Source organism: Squalius cephalus, assembly GCF_949319135.1.
Source record: "Squalius cephalus genome assembly, chromosome: 25".
Taxonomy (NCBI): Eukaryota; Metazoa; Chordata; class Actinopteri; order Cypriniformes; family Leuciscidae; genus Squalius; species Squalius cephalus.
The window spans coordinates 16,910,876-16,928,282 of NC_137146.1; the positions used below are offsets into that span (position 1 = coordinate 16,910,876).

Below are 17,407 nucleotides of genomic sequence, written 5' to 3' on the forward strand. Positions count from 1 at the left end.
GTACGCATTTAAAAAAAAAAACTTTACGCTGAGGAGAAAATCCAACGCAACTTTGAGGGGACCAAGCGAAACATGAGTTTTTATTTAAGTGTTGATTATTTCGCAAAAATAATAGCATTAGAAATGGAATTTGGACTAGAATTTTGTTCTCCTTTAATATTACAGTAACCTAATAGGGTTCATATTTATATGATATACCTGTATATCCAAAACAAATAGATATCGAATCGATTCATGAAATCTGTTAATACCCAGCCCTAAAAGTGTCTTGCAGTCATGCATAGTTCCCAAGACAGCAAACCTTACCACTAAGTGATAATGTCCATGCAACTGTGAGTATTCATACACTCTGATATCTGTTGTCCACTATACATGCTGGGCAGAAGATGCTGGAAATTCAAGGTATTAAAAACTATTTGTCAGTGTCAGACAACAGACAGGCCCTGAAACCTGCCCTGCCCGTCAGCCAATGAGAATCCAGACAATGTTACCACCAGTGACCGACCAAGGAAGCATGCTGATGAAGACCTTTGAGTAGATGCTTCTTATGTGTAAGTATTTGGACTTTCTCTTTTTAATCTCTCTCACTAACACGTGTGAATTCCTCTTCCTCCCGCTAGCTTCTCTGTATTCTCTGTCTCTTTCACCCCCTTGAACGCTATCTTTCTGTGCTCAGGTCATAATACAGAGGGCAGATTAGCTCCTGTAGGCTTTGATGCACCATAAGGTCAGCTCTGAGATCGATGTAGCAAAAGAAAAAAAAAAAAACTGAAAAAAACCCCGCATGCACACAAAACTCACCCTTCTGAACAATCAATGACTCTTTATATTTATCTGAGGGGGGCCTGATAGTGTCTGAAGCATCAGAGCTTTCTCCAGCACTCATCTTTGATAGGCTGTGACACATTTTCTCACTGTTCTCTGATCCTAGTCAATTAAGTAGTTTCATCACAAAGACACCGGCTGTTGCTTTGACTAACGCACCATAAATTCAGCCATGCATACATTTTCCTGGAAGTAAAAATCAATTAGGGGTCATTCTACATAAATATTACAATTGTATGAATGTAACAAGATTGAGTGCACTTATGTAAATTAATTGATTTTAAATGTTATGTAAGATATAGATGGAGGAATACAATGACTTCGTCATCTTTGTCATTATAGGCATATCTGCATTACTAGAAAAACAGCATTAAGTTGAAAATGTGGTTGCTGTCGAAAAAAAAAATTGTGAGGATTTTTAGAGATTCTAGTATGGTAGTTTTATATTTGTTTGATGACATTTTTGTTTTGTTTTTATTTTTATTTTTTAACATCAACCTTCCTACTACGTCTAAAAATTAGCCAATCGGTTAAATACAAATTAAAAATGCATGTATTATTATGTGTATTCTCCCTGAATAAATCAATAAAAAGTTAATCCTTTAACTAGTATGAAAGCAATGGAATAATGTACTAATGATAAAGATTATTAATCTTGAGTTTTTTATTATGAAAGTCAGAAAAGTAGCTTTATTATAAATTATTTATTTAATATTAATTCATGGCTGCAACTAATGATTATTTTTAAAACGAATTAATCTCTCGGTTATTTCTTTGATTAAAGTAAAGTAAAGTAAACTTTTTTTTTTTTTTGAATTGATTATTTAAAATAAAGTATTCCTCCAAACAATGTGCAATTTGATAGTCAATTAATATATGTACATAATAGGCTATGCTATACAGTGCACAAAAAACAAAATTAAAAATTATAATAAGCAAAAACAAAAGCACAGACTAAATGTTCTTTTAAATACTGATTTCTTAATGTAAAGCAATGAACCCCTGGTTTAACAGACAAGACTTAAGCCTATTCCCAGACTAAAATGCATGTTTGAGCTGTTCTAACTGAAAGCAACTTGCACTGGTATATCTTAAAATATGTCAGTGCCATTGTTTTCTCTCAAGATGCACACCAGTAATGTTTTTCTAAGGCACGTTTATAAAAGCTTCTGTGATGTCCTAATTTAACTAAGGCCTAATCCTGGCTTAATCTAAACCCTGTCTGTAAAACCAGGCTGAAATGTGTATGTATAATGTAGGCTATATTTGAGAAAATATGTCTTTTAAGGTCCCTGATACTGTCTCTGAAGGATTCCTTTAGCTTACAGAAAGAGAGGTGATATGTTTCCAGCCCTATGGGGGAGACAGACCTTTAACACAAAGCAAAAGCCAGTTCTGAAGGAAACTGAGTTTAAACAAGAGCTCAAAGGATTTGTGGCTGCTTACACTGATTCTCCTTAAAATCCTCCTAAACAAAAATCAAGTTGTACAAGATTCATAAAACAATTTCATTTGATTAGTTAGGCATCATTATATTTATTGTGATTATTGCTCACTTATATCTTTAATTTATAGGTATGTATAAGAATCTGCACAATTGCCCTTTGAGTATCCCATTGGGCCTTAGTGCTTAATATTACAGCATGAAAGGAATATAATATACTTTTGCCTGGTTTCACAGACAAGGCTTTAGTCTAGTCCAAGAGTAAAATATATGTTTGAGCTGTATTGACTGAAAGCATCTTGTACTGACATATCTTAAGATATGTCAGTGCCATCGTTTTGTCTCAAGATGTAGTTAGTAAAAGACAAGTAATGTTTTCTTCCAAGGCACGTTTAGAAAAGCTACTTAAATGTCCTAATTTAACTAAGGCTTAATCATGGCTTAATCTAAGCCCTGTCTGTGAAACCAGGCCATAATGTATACTTTATATTGATTGTTTAAAACAAATGAGACAATTGGTAACACTTAACTTATATGGTTTTTCATATTGTATGTTATAATGCATTATATCTTTTCATAAATAATTCTAACCAAAGTTAAAATTCATTATAATATTTGCTGATTCCTTGTTACATGTGAAACTGGTTGTTTGTCATGCGTTTTAAAGGTGTAACAACTATTATATTGTATTAAAACTGTGGTTACAACTATTTGCATAAGGGGCATTACAAAGCATAATTAATGCATACTTTTTTTAATGCATTATATAAAGGCTTTAAGTGGAGTGTTACCAGACAATCGTTCTGAATTTGTTTATTTTAGTATTATATATTGTATTTTATGTAATGAAACAAGCACGTTTTTATATCTTTATAAAAATTATATCTTTTTGTATAATTATGTGAATGAGGAAACAGAGAAGGAAGCTATAGGGAAAACATTGCTAAGCAAATGGCATATGTGATCAGAAGACTATTCAGGGGTCTTGGACCATTCTAAGACCCTTTTTGTGGCCCCGGGGGACGGCAGAGGCCCTGGCAGCTAAGGCCATTAGCAATTAGCATGGATATCTTATGAGGAAAAGGGTCAGAAATGACCCTCAGAGTAGGCAAAGGAGAAAGAGAGGGAGAGGGGCTCGAGTGCTTTTTCTTGTTTCTCCTCCTGTGTGGCCGAGAGGGAGTAAGGCGATCCCAAACACACACGCATACAGTACACACAAACTGACACGCGCACACACTCCCCAGGTCCCTTCACATATGCTCTTTGGCATGAAGAACTGCCATGGGAGCCCCTGTTTCATTAGTGTAATTAACTGTGAGAGAGAGAGCGAGAAAAAAGGAGAGAGCAAGAGAAGGCGAGACTTTGAGGTAGATGCTATAACTTTACATGGATTATTTTATTATTAAAAAAAAAACTAACAAAGCAGTGTTAGACTTGTTCTGGCACCAGCAAATAATGGACACAAACAGTAATAAATATTTAAAATAAATGTTTAAAAGACTAAATGTAAAATTACACTACTGTTCAAAAGTTTGGTAAGAATTTTAAAATGTTTTCGAAAGAAATCTTTTATGCTCACCAAGGCTTTTGATAAGAAAAAATACAGTAAAAACAGAAGTATTGTGAAATACTATTACAATTTAAAAATAGCTGTTAAAAATATTAAAAAATGAGAATTTTTAGCAGCCGTTTCTCCAGTCTTCAGTGTCACATGATCCTTTAGAAATTATTCTAATATGTTGATTTGGTGCTCAGGGAAAAGTTATATTATTATCAATGTTAAAAGCAGTCATATTTTTGTGAAAACAGTGATACATTGAAAACAGTGATACATTTTTTTCAGTATTCTTTGATGAATAGAAACAAGTTGTGTGTCCTTTCTAAATATTTAAGAAATATTTGCATGTATAATATATATGCATAATTTATATTATATATACATATAAATATATTTTTTCTTAAATATATACATGCATGTGTGTGTATTTATATATACAAAATAATTATACACAGCACACACACATATATTATGTAAACACAAACTTTTATTTTGGATTAATCATGATTAATCGTTTCCCAGCACTAAAAAATAACAATTTCTTTAAAAAACTTACTTTTGAATGGTAATGTATATTGAATTACTACAAAATAATAAAATGAGCAACTAGCAATGACCAAGAACCTTACCAAGCATCTAGATCTTACACACCTTAGCAACTGCATAAGCACCCTGGCAACCAACCGTGGTGAAAACAAGCACTTTCTTCAAAAAATGCCCAAATCTGGTTATAACTTGTGGAAAAATTCCCATTTTCTCCTCTCTCATTTTTTTTTCTTGTAATTTTCCTTCTGTTTTATTGTGCCCTCTCTTCTTCAGCAGCCCGTGGTGAAAATTACATTGTATTGCATCCTCTCAGGCCTGTCCCCCCTCTCCTCTCACTCTCTCTCTCTCTCTCTCTCTCTGGCTCTCACAGCTCTCGTTCAGTCAACAGACTGTAAAGAATAAATAATAAAAAAGTATTGATTATTTTGATGACTTCACAATTCAATTAGGTATTAATTTTGCCCTCCACTGGACCTATCAGGCAGCTCAAAGGGGAAAGAAGGGATGGGAGGAGGGAGGGATGGATGGATGTTGTGACTTAAATGAATGCAGCATTAGAGGCTCCCTCATTCAGCAGAGTTCTGAGATAGAGGGGCACATCGATGCGTTGGTGAGTCGCTTGTGCATAAGTGCACTGAAAAAAAAAAAAAACTCCAGTGAAGCGATGACAAGAGACATTGTTGCAAGCATATGAGTATTGACCAAGCGGTCCGGACCGCAAATGACAGCTTAAACTATTCCTATTGATTAACATTTTCATAGATTATCATGTGTCATATCAAACTCTCATGCACTCCGTCTGATAAGCACATTAACAGAAGCCCCACGGGCTGCCATTCATCGACCCTCCTGAGGTGGGGCAGAATTAAGGGGGGCAGGAGTCCCGTGATGGCGCTTGATTTTCTCCGTTCCCCGCAAGGCTCGATCCGAACTGGTCATCTGGCCCCCATCTCGCACTCATTTGGACAGAAACGACTCTATAAATAAGGGAGCGTGAAAAGAGAAAAGCAGCTTTTTTTGCCCTCCCCATGTCTACACATTTGTTTGTGCGTCTCACCATCAGAAGGTGTGGGGGGAGGTACTTCTGAAGCGCACGAGAGAGAGAGAGAGAGAGAGAGAGAGAGAGAGAGTGAGTGGAGGTGACATCTCGAGCAAGTCTCCAGAGGCAATCCCAAGCTTGCGCCAGCAGTACTTGATGTATTTGCGTTATCCACACTGGTTTTTGGGCTTTGTGACAAGCATGCACTGACTGATCTCGCATCACACTCTGGCAAGCTCTAACTGCTCTTGGATTTTAGCAAAGTAAGATTATTGGAGCGTAAAACATTCTAATATTTTTCTCTTTCATCTGGAAGCACCTTTCTGGTAAGTTTCATGTTGTCATAGAACTTTTTCTCGCTTCTGTCTATTGATTTAAACTTGAATTATTCTATTTATTTAATGAACATGTTGTTAACATGTTAACATTTTAGTTTAGGGTCCAATTTAATTCTCACTATTAACTAGTTGCTTATTAGCATTAATATTACTAGTGTATTGGCTGTTTATTAGTACTTATAAAGCACATATTAATGCCTTATTCTGCATGACCATATTCTACATCCCTTAATCTTACCCATATCTAAACTTAACAACTACCTTACTAACTATTAATAAGCATCAGTTAGGAGTTTATTGAGGCAAAAGTAACTGCTAATATTGAGAACTGGACCCTAAACTAAAGTGTGACCTTAATTGTTATTCAGATATCTTTATTTTATTTATTGTGTGTATTTAACGAAAAGTTCTTCAAAAGAACTCTAGGGTTAATACTTAAAATAAAACATCACAAAATTGCTCTTCCAATCAACAGACGGATTGGGTGAGAACAATCTGTGAATATTAAGAGAACATGTAAATCAAAGTTGACTGAAGTAGGCCATTACATTCTCAATGAAGTCTCAAATATATATGTACAGTATGTATGTATATATATTAACTCTTATTTGCATTCTTACTGTTAAGTGCAAAAAGTTTTGTTAATTAAAACAAAACACTTTTTTGCTTAACAAATGTGCCACATTTATATGTAACTTAAGTGTTCTATTTTAATGCTGATGGCTCTTGGGTGATACTCGTGAAAATGAGTCATTTGACAAGTGGAGCATTTTTAACCAAAATCTTTTCAAATTTCTGCCATCCACAAGAGCTCTTCAGCGCTACAACCAGCAGCAACAGCCAGAGTACCGTCAAAAAAAAAAAAAAAGAAAGAGAGAGAGCAAGCGCTACCATTGAGAGTATTAGAAGAGGTGGCGAGTTTCAGAAAGCAAAGAGAGAGAGACAGAAAGCGAGGGAATGAACGGACATGTGTGTGCGTGAGACCCAGTGAGAGTGAACCAGTGCGTGCCAAAGCTAACATCACTTCTTTTGCCTTTCCCCCCCCCTCATTGTCCTCCCGACCTGATCCTTCCTCCAGGATCCGATGATCACAGGGCAGCTGAGCAAACCGCTGCTCCCCCTGCGTGCCGATATGGACGCCTGCGAGCTGCGGGATGACGACAAAGCGGCCAGCCCGGACAGCGAGCTCAACGATGAGCCCTTGCTCCTGTCAGCTGACACAGACTCGGAAGAGAAGATGTATGGTGAGTCCCAGCCATCATCGTCCTTGTTATTGTGACTGACACCCTGGGGTCATGTGCGGGGGGAACTTAACACCGACGAGTGTGTTTGTTTGTTTGTGTCTGCGAGATGTTGTGGTAGAAAGCGCTGGAACAGAGCAGGTGAAAGTTGTGGTTCAAGTGTATTGTGTCTCTTACTCGTTTTGAAATGACCTCGAATTACGTCTCATTATTCCTTAGATTTAAGTTTGTTTGTAACATATTGTTTCTATTGAGTGTAAATGTTTAGAAAGTCCAAATGAAGTTGTTCTTCAAGTTTTCTCTGTATTTGAATAGTTGATATTTCATAATGCGTTTTACCGGCCGATCTGTCAAATTTCCACTGTGGAAAGCTTGTGGAGGAAGTGTCCTTTTCCTGTGACGCTGGTGGGGTGCAGCCATGCGGTATGTGGGGACCAGTTTTTTTGTTGGTGTTCATAAAGCAGAAAAATGTGACAGAATCTGGGGCAAATAGGCAACAGGAGACGTATAATGTACACGCGCACACACTCATCTGTCATACAGGGTGACATTTCTTCACATTTGAGATCTCCTCGGCTTAGGCTGAAGATAAAATGAGAGAAAGTGAAGAGGCCTGAGGGAGAGAAATGTGATTGTTGTTGTGGCTCCACGGCCTTCAGATCTAAGGAGGAGCAACTTATACCCTGAATCTCTTTAAAAGACTCTGCATACATTCAAGAGTGACGTTGTTGTTATAATAATAATGATGATAATAATAATAAATCGATACAGTGAATATTATTATTTTATTACTAATATTGTATTACTATATAATTATTACTAATAATATTTATTATGGATATATGTACACTTATATGAAAAGATCTGTTTCAGTGCAATACTATTTCAGAAGTTTAAAATTGTTAATATGCTAGATGAAGTTTAATTAAAAAAAAAATTGAAAATTATTTTAAACATTAAACAGGCTTTTTAATTATGCATTATCTTTTCAGAGTTCTGAGCATACTTTATCGAATTTTGGTATATTTGATGAGCGCTGATAAAATATATTTTAAAAATCTTAACATGTTGGATAAAATTAACATCCTAAAATAGTGTGCTCTTCTGTATTATGTTAAAATTTGATGTACCTTGCAGTCAGGATATTTGCTCAGAAAAAAAAGCCTTTAGGATCCTTCCACTGCTCAGCAGTGATGTAGTGTGTGAAAAGACAGGTTTCCAGCCCTTTGGATTGAGCGTGCATTGATGTGATTGCCAATTTTGAAACATTAATAATACTTTTTAAGACTCGTGTAACCTTGCTGCTGGCTTCTTTCAGACAGATTTAAATTTTTAAATTTTAAAAGAAGTCAGAAACACTTAAACCATTCTGAATTAACCTACAATTTTCTAAGTTTGAATTCCTGCTATTGAGCTTATAGACTCCAAACATCACCTTTAAAATTTTTCCTTTTAAGACATTCACCCTTATATTTCATTTCCTAAAGTAACATGCATCACACAGGAACTTCATAACTTTTTGTTTTTTCTTGCGTGTGTCTGTCCTTTTCTGCTCTATAATCTTCTACTTTAAAGAAATAAAGAAATTTTCTGTTGTGCTTGTATATTTAATTTGCGTAAATAATTCTGAATTCATTACAAACAATTTATTCTTACTGATGAATGCACTTTTAATGACGAAACAAAGAAGCACAAGTGCGGATGTGCACTCCACCACTAGAACATTTGCAATATGCATTTTATTAGAAAATTACATTAATGCAAGTGAGTCAACGTGTTCTCAAAGATGCATTAAAATATTTCAAATAAATTTAAAAACAAGCAAAAAAATAACTTCTTTATTGAACATCCAGCCAGTAAAGTGACCTCCTCAGAACACTTACAGGCTATAGAAGTGTTTTGCACTCAGCCTTGAACGTGTTTTGCTGTTACTTGCAATCATCTATGTAATTCCTGGCAATTATACACATTAATATTTCTAAAGCTTTTTATTTTTATTTTAGTTGATACGATGTAAAGTCAGCAAGGTGGATTCTGTGCTTTAGCTTTGATATTCAGTAGCTGTGACTGCATCTCCCTCTTGTCTGTGTTCACAGTTAGACTGACTGATGCCCGTAGGGAGCTTGTCTATTGCTCTCTATGTTAGAACTAACAGAATTACATTAATGACAATAGATTTGGACCCCCTGCCACTTACCTGATTAGAAAAAAACTTTTAATGCAATCAGAGGACTTTTTATACATTAAAATCAAAACTATTAATTTTTCACCATATCCTCTGTAGGTTGTTAAAGAAATATATCATTTTCAATTTTTTAAAGTTATTTGTTTAAAAAATAATTAACGTTTTATCAGAATGTTGCATTTGTTGATTATTGCAATCAATATATTTAATGGGGAAAAATTATTTCAGGTTTAAATGAGTATTATTTATTTTTCGTAATGATGAATTATGAAGCTGAATTCACATCGTTTTTTTTGTTCTATAATAACCTTGCTTTTGATGAACTGGCTCAGGTACTCGGTCCTCATTACAGTCCGGTTTGAGCTATCACTGAAGCTGTGTTACATTAGACATTAAAAGAACAGAATAAAGAGTATTGCTTGGTGTTTTGAGATGAATTATACATCAAACATCGGCTACCCCCTTATGTGCACCGAACGCACATAACAAGAGTGTATGTGCGTGTTTGCGTGGGGCGCATAGTTTAGAACGCGGTAGACAGAATTTTTTGGAGAGAATGGATTTGAGAGCGGGACTGCAGGCGGGCGAAGTGTAGGCTGTCACCACGGTGATGGTGTGTCACCACGGCGGGTCTTCTTGCTGATTTGATTTGGGGAGTTGGGGTGGGGGGTGTTGGCAAGTGGGGGTGGGGGGCGTTTGTGTCTGATCCCCGTCCGAACCTCTCTGTCAGGCCCTGATCAGTCTTGTGGTTCCCGCTGTCAGTCTGATGAATTTTTTAGAATATCCCAAGGCAAGAAAAGCCCAGTTACTGTTTCATAATGCCAGTGTTACAATTTTCTTTAATAAGCATCAAACCTGCTTTTGTTTGCTTGTTGCTTTTTCTCTTTACGCCCAGCTTTACAGCTCATTGTCTATCTGTCAATCTATTCCTTTTTGTAAAATCTCACTTTTTTTTGCACGCTTAAACATACGCACACACGCACACACGCACAAACAATTTGATGTAGGCGCATTCTTTTTCAGACCTTTTTTTTACTGAATTAATAAATTTTTTAGCATGTGGTCAGCCTAGGTTTAACATTATTTAAAAAATATGACCCTTTCTTTTTAAGGCCACCAAATGGAGCATCACTTGCTCTTTTCTTGCCCCGTGAGAGGTACACCAGGCTGGGGCCGTGGGCAGTGCCAGGGGGATGCTCGGGGCAAACGGGCACGGCTGAATCTGTCCTTGGGCACAGTTGTCCATCAGTGAAATGTCTGAAAGGTCATTGTAGTTTGGTTACAAAAAGAATTGAGAAGGAAAGATGGGAAATAACAGGAAAAAGAAGTGCAGTTGATATCGTTTTTTTAAATTTGTTTTTATTTGAACTTTGGTGTGCTTTGGTACGTTTAATTTGTTTAATAAATTGTCTTTTTTTTTATTTGTTATTATATGTAAAATGACTTTTTGCCAATAAATTTAATTATTATTAAAATAATAAAATGTAAAAAAAAAAAATATATATATATATATATAAATATAAAAAAAACGGTAAATATATTCGTCCCAAATTGTACGGTACGGACGTCACGGTTCAGTGTGGTTCAGTTCACGATGAATACAGTCAATCACAGGCGATCCACACTCCAATCCAGAAGGGGGCGTGCACGATAATCCAACGCTGTTTGCTACCAGTAAAAAGCGCAGAAGAAGATCGATAGATATTTTTTAGTGCTGGGCAATGATTAATCGCATCCGAAATAAAAGTATGTGTTTACATAATAAATTTGTGTGTACTGTATATAATTATTTAGTATATATAAATGCACACACATGCATGTATATATTTGAGAAATATTTGCATGTATATACTGTACATATTTATATATAATTTATATTAGCTTATATATAAATATAAATATTTTATAGATAAATAACACATTTTTCTTAAATATATAAATGCATGTGTGTGTATTTATATTTACTAAATAATTATACACAGTACACACACATACAGTATATTATGTCAACACAAACTTTTATTTTGGATGCAATTAATCGTTGCTCAGGCCTAATATTTTTACATCTCTCAACCAGTGTTTCAACTGAAGAAAGATATCAATAAAACAGGTTGAGAATAATTCCTCACGTAGCATTACATTTACCTCAGGCATTTAGTGTTGAACAGCATGTTAGTTCGACTGAGAAATGAACTCTAGAGAGGAGCATTTCGTATATGCACTTTATTAGCCTATTCATAATATTTACTTAACCTGTTACTAACATCTTGATTATTTAATGTACGTTTAAATAAATTTGTCATATTATGACAGCCACTGTGTAAATGATTATATTTCAAAAAAGGAATTGGAGTAGAAATTAACTTTATAATTAGATTTAGAAGTTAATGCAAAACCTGCCCTATGTGCAATTTACATGTTTTATTTTATTTTATTTGAGTGTTGATTATTATATCTAAAAATAAATAGCCCGTACCGAACCGTGACTTCAAAACCGTCATGTTTGTTTATCGTTACACCCCTGAAAAAAAAAAAAATAATAAATGAAAAAAAATAAATACAAAAAAAAAATTATATATATATATATATATATATATATATATACAATATTTATATTTATATTAATAATAATAATTTAACCATGTTGTGTGGTATGAAATAAAAAAATACACTAAGCTTGATTTGAAGTCACACGCTGGTGGATCTACATTATCTGCATCTACATGCTGGATGGATCTCAATTTTTAAAGCTTCATATTGATCATTTCAAGAGGCTGTATTTTTCTCCATATGCCAATTCATGCTGAAGTGATTTATTTTCTTTTGCTAGACATTGTTAGATTAAATCATCCACTGCTGACCTCTGAGGAGGTTCTGTTTGTTTAAAGGTCATAGAAGTGAAATACATATGTCTAACAACTCAATTGATACGCCCGAGCACAGCGGCATTGAGTGAACTTTTGCATTGTCTGTTTAAAAAGATCAGACCAAAAGAATTAGGAAATTAAATAGCTTATTTTCATACCTTTCCTTGGCTGATTTTCAACACCGATTGAGTGTAGGTGATAACAAGAATGCCGCCTAGATGTTTTTCAATGAAAAATTCAGCATGAAAGGCCACATCAAAGATTCACTTGTGCATGTATGGACAAATGTGCAGTCTAATTTCCACACAAACACATACGTGTGACGGCCGATAAAAGACTGGCCTTGACATTTTCTTTAAAATGTTGAGAGGTGGAGGTGGGGGTGGGGTGTGGGGGGGGCATTCTACAGGAGTATAAAGGGCCGCAGAGAGAAAAGATGGAGAATATGATGGGAACATTCTGTGGGTTTTATCAAGATGTTAACTTCACCGAAGCTCCCAATGCAAGCATGGTGGGAGTTTGTTGTGAGTACAATAGAGAGAGTGAAATAGATGATTGAACAAATGCTTTGACTTTTATGGAAATAAATGGAATTGTGTTTTATTTTACACTACTAAGAGGTGATGATAAAAGAAATGTGTTTTATATATACAGTCAAACCCAAATTTACCTTCATCATTTTTCACATTATCACAGTTTATTCGCTATAGTTTCAAAAATGGTTATGCCAATAACTCAGAGTTATCAAATCAGTTGATAATTCACTTGTTTTGGCCATCCTTCTGTTAGACTGTCTCACAAATGAGTTAGGTTGAATAGCGGTCAGCTGTTAAATTTAAGTACACAATTAGATAATACCAATTTAGGTCAACCAATTAAAGCAAAGCTTAATTTTGTTCAGTCTGTGGTGTAAAAAGGTCGCATTAGCAATTAAAGAAAAAACACTTAAGCAAAACATGCTCAGGTCAAAGTGTCTGAATAATTTTTGGTCCCAAATCTTTATAGATTTTACTGGTAGTCCACTGTATGAAGAATTTTTGGGTGTAATATGTCACAGTTTACTTTATTTTGATATCCTCACTTACATAAATTAACTATAGTGTCCTGCACCCACTAGTAAAAAAATATCAAAAATTATATCTGGATATCAAATGATATCGATACGTGATACGATAATGCTTAAAGTGTGTAAAATAAACTTAAATTATCGTTAAAATAAATTTTCAATTATTTAACCTACATGCGTGTTTCACAATCTTTTTGTGACAAGAAAACATCCCTACAACTTCTGAAAGTGAACAGCAGTGTTTTACTGTAGCATAAGAAGTGTTATTTTAACATCAGTGTAAACCACGGGGTTTAGGGTTTCAGGTTATCCTACATTAGGGTTATTTAACAACAGAAACTGAATAATCAAATGTAAAAATAAAACACTGCTTAGTTTTCACTGTATGAATTAAATATATACTGATTCTTATTAAAGCTACAAAAGTTATTCAGCCAAGAGCAGTGAGTGATTTTCTCTTTGTCTTTTGTTGTCTTTTGATATGCATATCACGATACATACATTTGCGATATTTCGATAATTTCGATATATTGTGCAGCCCTAATATCTGGTGTCTGAATAATTTTTGGTTTGACAGGTACAGGTATATATAAAACAGGTACTTTTAAATGACGGCATTTTTTGTTAAAACATTGTCCACTCAAAAACAAGTACAAAAAAAGAGAAAAATGGTTCTAAAATGTTTTATGATCCAGCTCTTTTTGCGTTTTAAAATCGTTGACCGATTCATCTGGCCTGCTCAGGTGGTGTTTTATGATAAAAGAAGCAGATTAATTCTCATCCGTGTGTTTATACAGTCCACTTTAAACCCCTTTTGTGTCGTTTGGAATGGGATTATGGCTATATTTAAGGCCGTCGACTCCAGAATAACATCTTTCTCCTTCATCTCCCTCTCACTTTCAACTCCCAATGTTTTTCGACCTCCCCCGCTTTTAAAAAAGCTAATTTCTCCAGGTTTCACTCCAGCTATCACACGCAAACATCCACAACAACCCCGTCCCTATTTATTGTAAGGTACATTAGCTGCAAAAGCAGTGGTTAGGAGGCCAAACTCCTGTTTTTTCGCTCTTACTTGTGAGATGGGTTGTGTGTGTGTGTGTGTACAGTGGCTGTCTACTCTTTTCTAAGAGACCCGCCTCCTCTCCAGCATCCCAAGACAAGATAATAAGGCACTCGGAGGCACAATCCGGCATTATATTCAGCCACCAAAGCCTTGTCTCTTGTCAGTTTGCATTTTATTCGGGCCCAGGATGTGACGCTTCTATCATCAGCCTGTCATGAGGAGAGGACCAGAGAGAGACAGGGCCACTCATTTCATACACTTAACGTCCACGCCAAATGGCCAGCACTTATACCGATTCCGCCGAAATGGAGGACACGTTCCAGCCCAGGGGTCACCTTCAGCGGGGAGAATGGGAGGGGAAAAAAGGCACGAAAAGATAAAAGAAATGTGTATTGATTTGTGTAATTGAGGGGGAGTTTGAGAGGAAAATGTATCTGTTGTAGACAAGAGAAGGGGGAGAAGGTTTATGACTCAATGCAGTGTTCTTTAAGTGAAGAACGTACCATTCAACTGGAACGCGCAACATTTTGAGTCGGGAAATTGTACTTTAAGCTGAGGTGATGTTTTTTGACAACCCATCGTCATTTAAAAGTAACGCTGAGTGTCTAAAAGTCAACCTGGAGCCATAAATTAGTGTATTTTAATTGATAGCCACAAGCAAAACACATTAGTAGCTTGTCCTAGTCCTTTTTTCGGCCTCGTTTGTACACATATATGTGTGTGCACATAGACATTAGCCTCTTATACTCCCTCTAAGGCCTCCCAAATAAAAAAAAACACACACACATTATGTTTGTGTAATCAGCTTAGCTTAAAATAGTGAGGAGGGGGTTCGGTGCTAATGCAAAAGGGCCTTGATGTGCCTCGCTCAGGTTAAGTAATAAAGTGACACAGACACAGTCTTTTAAATGAGGCTGGTCCTTTTTAAATAGAACGCACTAGCCCCGAGTGCCTCTCCTCAGGAGTTAGATCTCATTATAGGGCAGGCTTGGGCCTTTAGTTGGCTGCTTTGAGCTGGGATCTGCCCCCATCTCCCTAATGCATGCCTACCAAGCATGTGTAATCCACTCGCTAATGCGTCTGTACCGCCAGCGGCTACAGATAAGATGCTATTCTGGGGGGGGAGAGCAGGGGTTGGGCAGGATCGGTCCTGGGTCCGCTTTTGTTTTAGAAACATTGCTGGTAAGGTCAGCGAGGACTGTGGAAATTAATTGGCACTTCCATCTAAAGTTTGTAAAGGATGGAGGAAGGGATTTTCTGCTCAATTGGACAGAGGGCTGTTATTGAAGATATTTTGGGTTGTTCCACAAGTATTTGCTGATTGAAGTGAATGTTTCTTGTGTCGTGCTCAAAGTTAATCTCCAAACTGCCTCTCAGCATCTTGTGGAGCTTCTGTGTCTAGTTAAATTTAATTTTTGGGCGTTGTTTATATTTCATAGTCTATAACGCAAAACATGGTCACATAAAGTATTATGAGCTGGAATTATTCCCTTTCCCTTATTTTCTTTCACATCAGAGATGTGTTTTGGATGCTGGCTCCCAGTGTGAGATTATGGTATGCTGGTGTCAGTACTATAGGCTTCTTAACTTTTTAAGATTTCACTTTTTTTTTTTTTGTTACACAGTTAAGAATGATGAATTTTTGTAATTAAATTGAACATTTTCCTAGCAATTTCTTCCTTCACATTTTTTTCAATATTACAAAAAAAGTTTTTTTCTTTAGAAAAAGAACATTTGCAACAAGCTTCTTGTTATTGATCCTTGATCAGAGACCATGAAAGAACATGTTGGTTGACAAGGTTGATATTGGATATGCCGGTTCAATGGCATTGGAACCAGTACTGAACCTAGCTCAAACCAGCATGTATGCTACTGTTCAAAAGTTTGGAGTTGTTAAGATATATATATATGTATGAAGATTTTTTTTTTTTCAAGAAAGTATGCTCACCAATGCAACATTTATTTGATAAAAATACAGTAAAAACTATTTAAAGAAGTTTTTTCTGTTACAATATTTCAAAATGTAAATTATTCTTGTGATGGCAATGCTAAATTTTCAGCATCATTACTCCAGTCTTCAGTGTCACATGATCATTCAGAAATCATTATAATATGCTGATTTGCTCAAGAAAAATTTCCTATTATTATCAATCTTGAAAACAGTTGTGCTGCTAAATAGTGGAAACCAGATTTTTTTTAAGGATTATTTAAGGTATTCTTTCAAATAGAAATCTTTTGTAACATTACGTCACTTTTGATTAATTGAATGCATCATTGCTGAATTAAAGTATTATTATTTTGTTAAAATGTTACTGACCTCAGACTGGGAAATAGTCCTAATTCATCTTTCATCTGGGTGATATACAGTTTTTCCCTTCTGACTAAAAAAAACAATCAGTCTAGAAATGATTCAAAGAAAAAGAATGATATGCTTATTCCATATGCTATGCTTTATTATTCTGAATGTAAAAAGAATGACACAAACAGTACAGCGAGTCTGGACGAATGTTCCCTCACAAACATTCCCGAAATGTATGTTGCTTCCATCGCGTGGGATAATTGAAGCCGTAAGCTAATCATACGGGTAGAGAGGGTGGTCATCGTTGGATGAAAAATGACAATCTTGTGTTTGTCTGGTACAATGCGAAGCGCAGTGCGTAGCCGGTAACTAGAGTCTGGATGTCCTTCACAGACCCTTTATTATTTATGATGGAGTCTCTTTGAGCACTGACCAGTACTAATGCATAACCCCCTGTCCTTCTGCCTTATACCATCCCTTTGAAACCAAAGATTGAGGAGATGAGAGCCAGGAGTGACTGCGTATATATGAGGGGGTAGAGGAATGCTAGTGTTTCCGTCCGGTAATCCACAGAAGTTATAATGTGATTTTTTTTTTCAAGGCATCCTTCCTGTCATATTTAAATATGTGGAACAGAAACTGAGGGTGCCGCTCTTCTAACATGATGGAGTTCTAGAGCTTCAAAGCTCCAGACTTTCCCTGCAACCTTCATTTTGTGCTAAGACAGGTTGGAGGGTGACCTTGCGTAGGGGGAGTTGGAGAGATTCGCCACACTCGCGCTCCGATTGCTTGTGTTTATGATGATGTCTATTGATGCTGCCGAGTGACCTGGGAGAGAACGAGATGACTGCTTAGGATGAGATGAGGAATGAGATGAGAGACTCATTGGGTAGATGCGGAAATGAATACGAGAGGAGGAAGTGTGAGACTAACAGG

General features: G+C 35.9%; 1 protein-coding gene across 4 annotated transcripts in view; it reads left to right on the plus strand.

Annotated features, from left to right (window-relative positions):
- pou6f2 (POU class 6 homeobox 2) overlaps positions 1-17,407 on the plus strand; it is a 125,890-nt gene that overhangs the window by 8,641 nt on the left and 99,842 nt on the right. For 2 of the 4 annotated variants that reach the window (XM_079862995.1, XM_079862998.1), the window contains exon 2: positions 6,829-6,994. In XM_079862995.1, the coding sequence (XP_079719121.1) occupies positions 6,829-6,994 (166 nt within the window). Of the gene's footprint in view, positions 1-467; positions 550-5,534; positions 5,739-6,828; positions 6,995-17,407 lie in introns of those variants that run through there. The other 2 variants (XM_079862996.1, XM_079862997.1) reach the window with 2 other exon arrangements.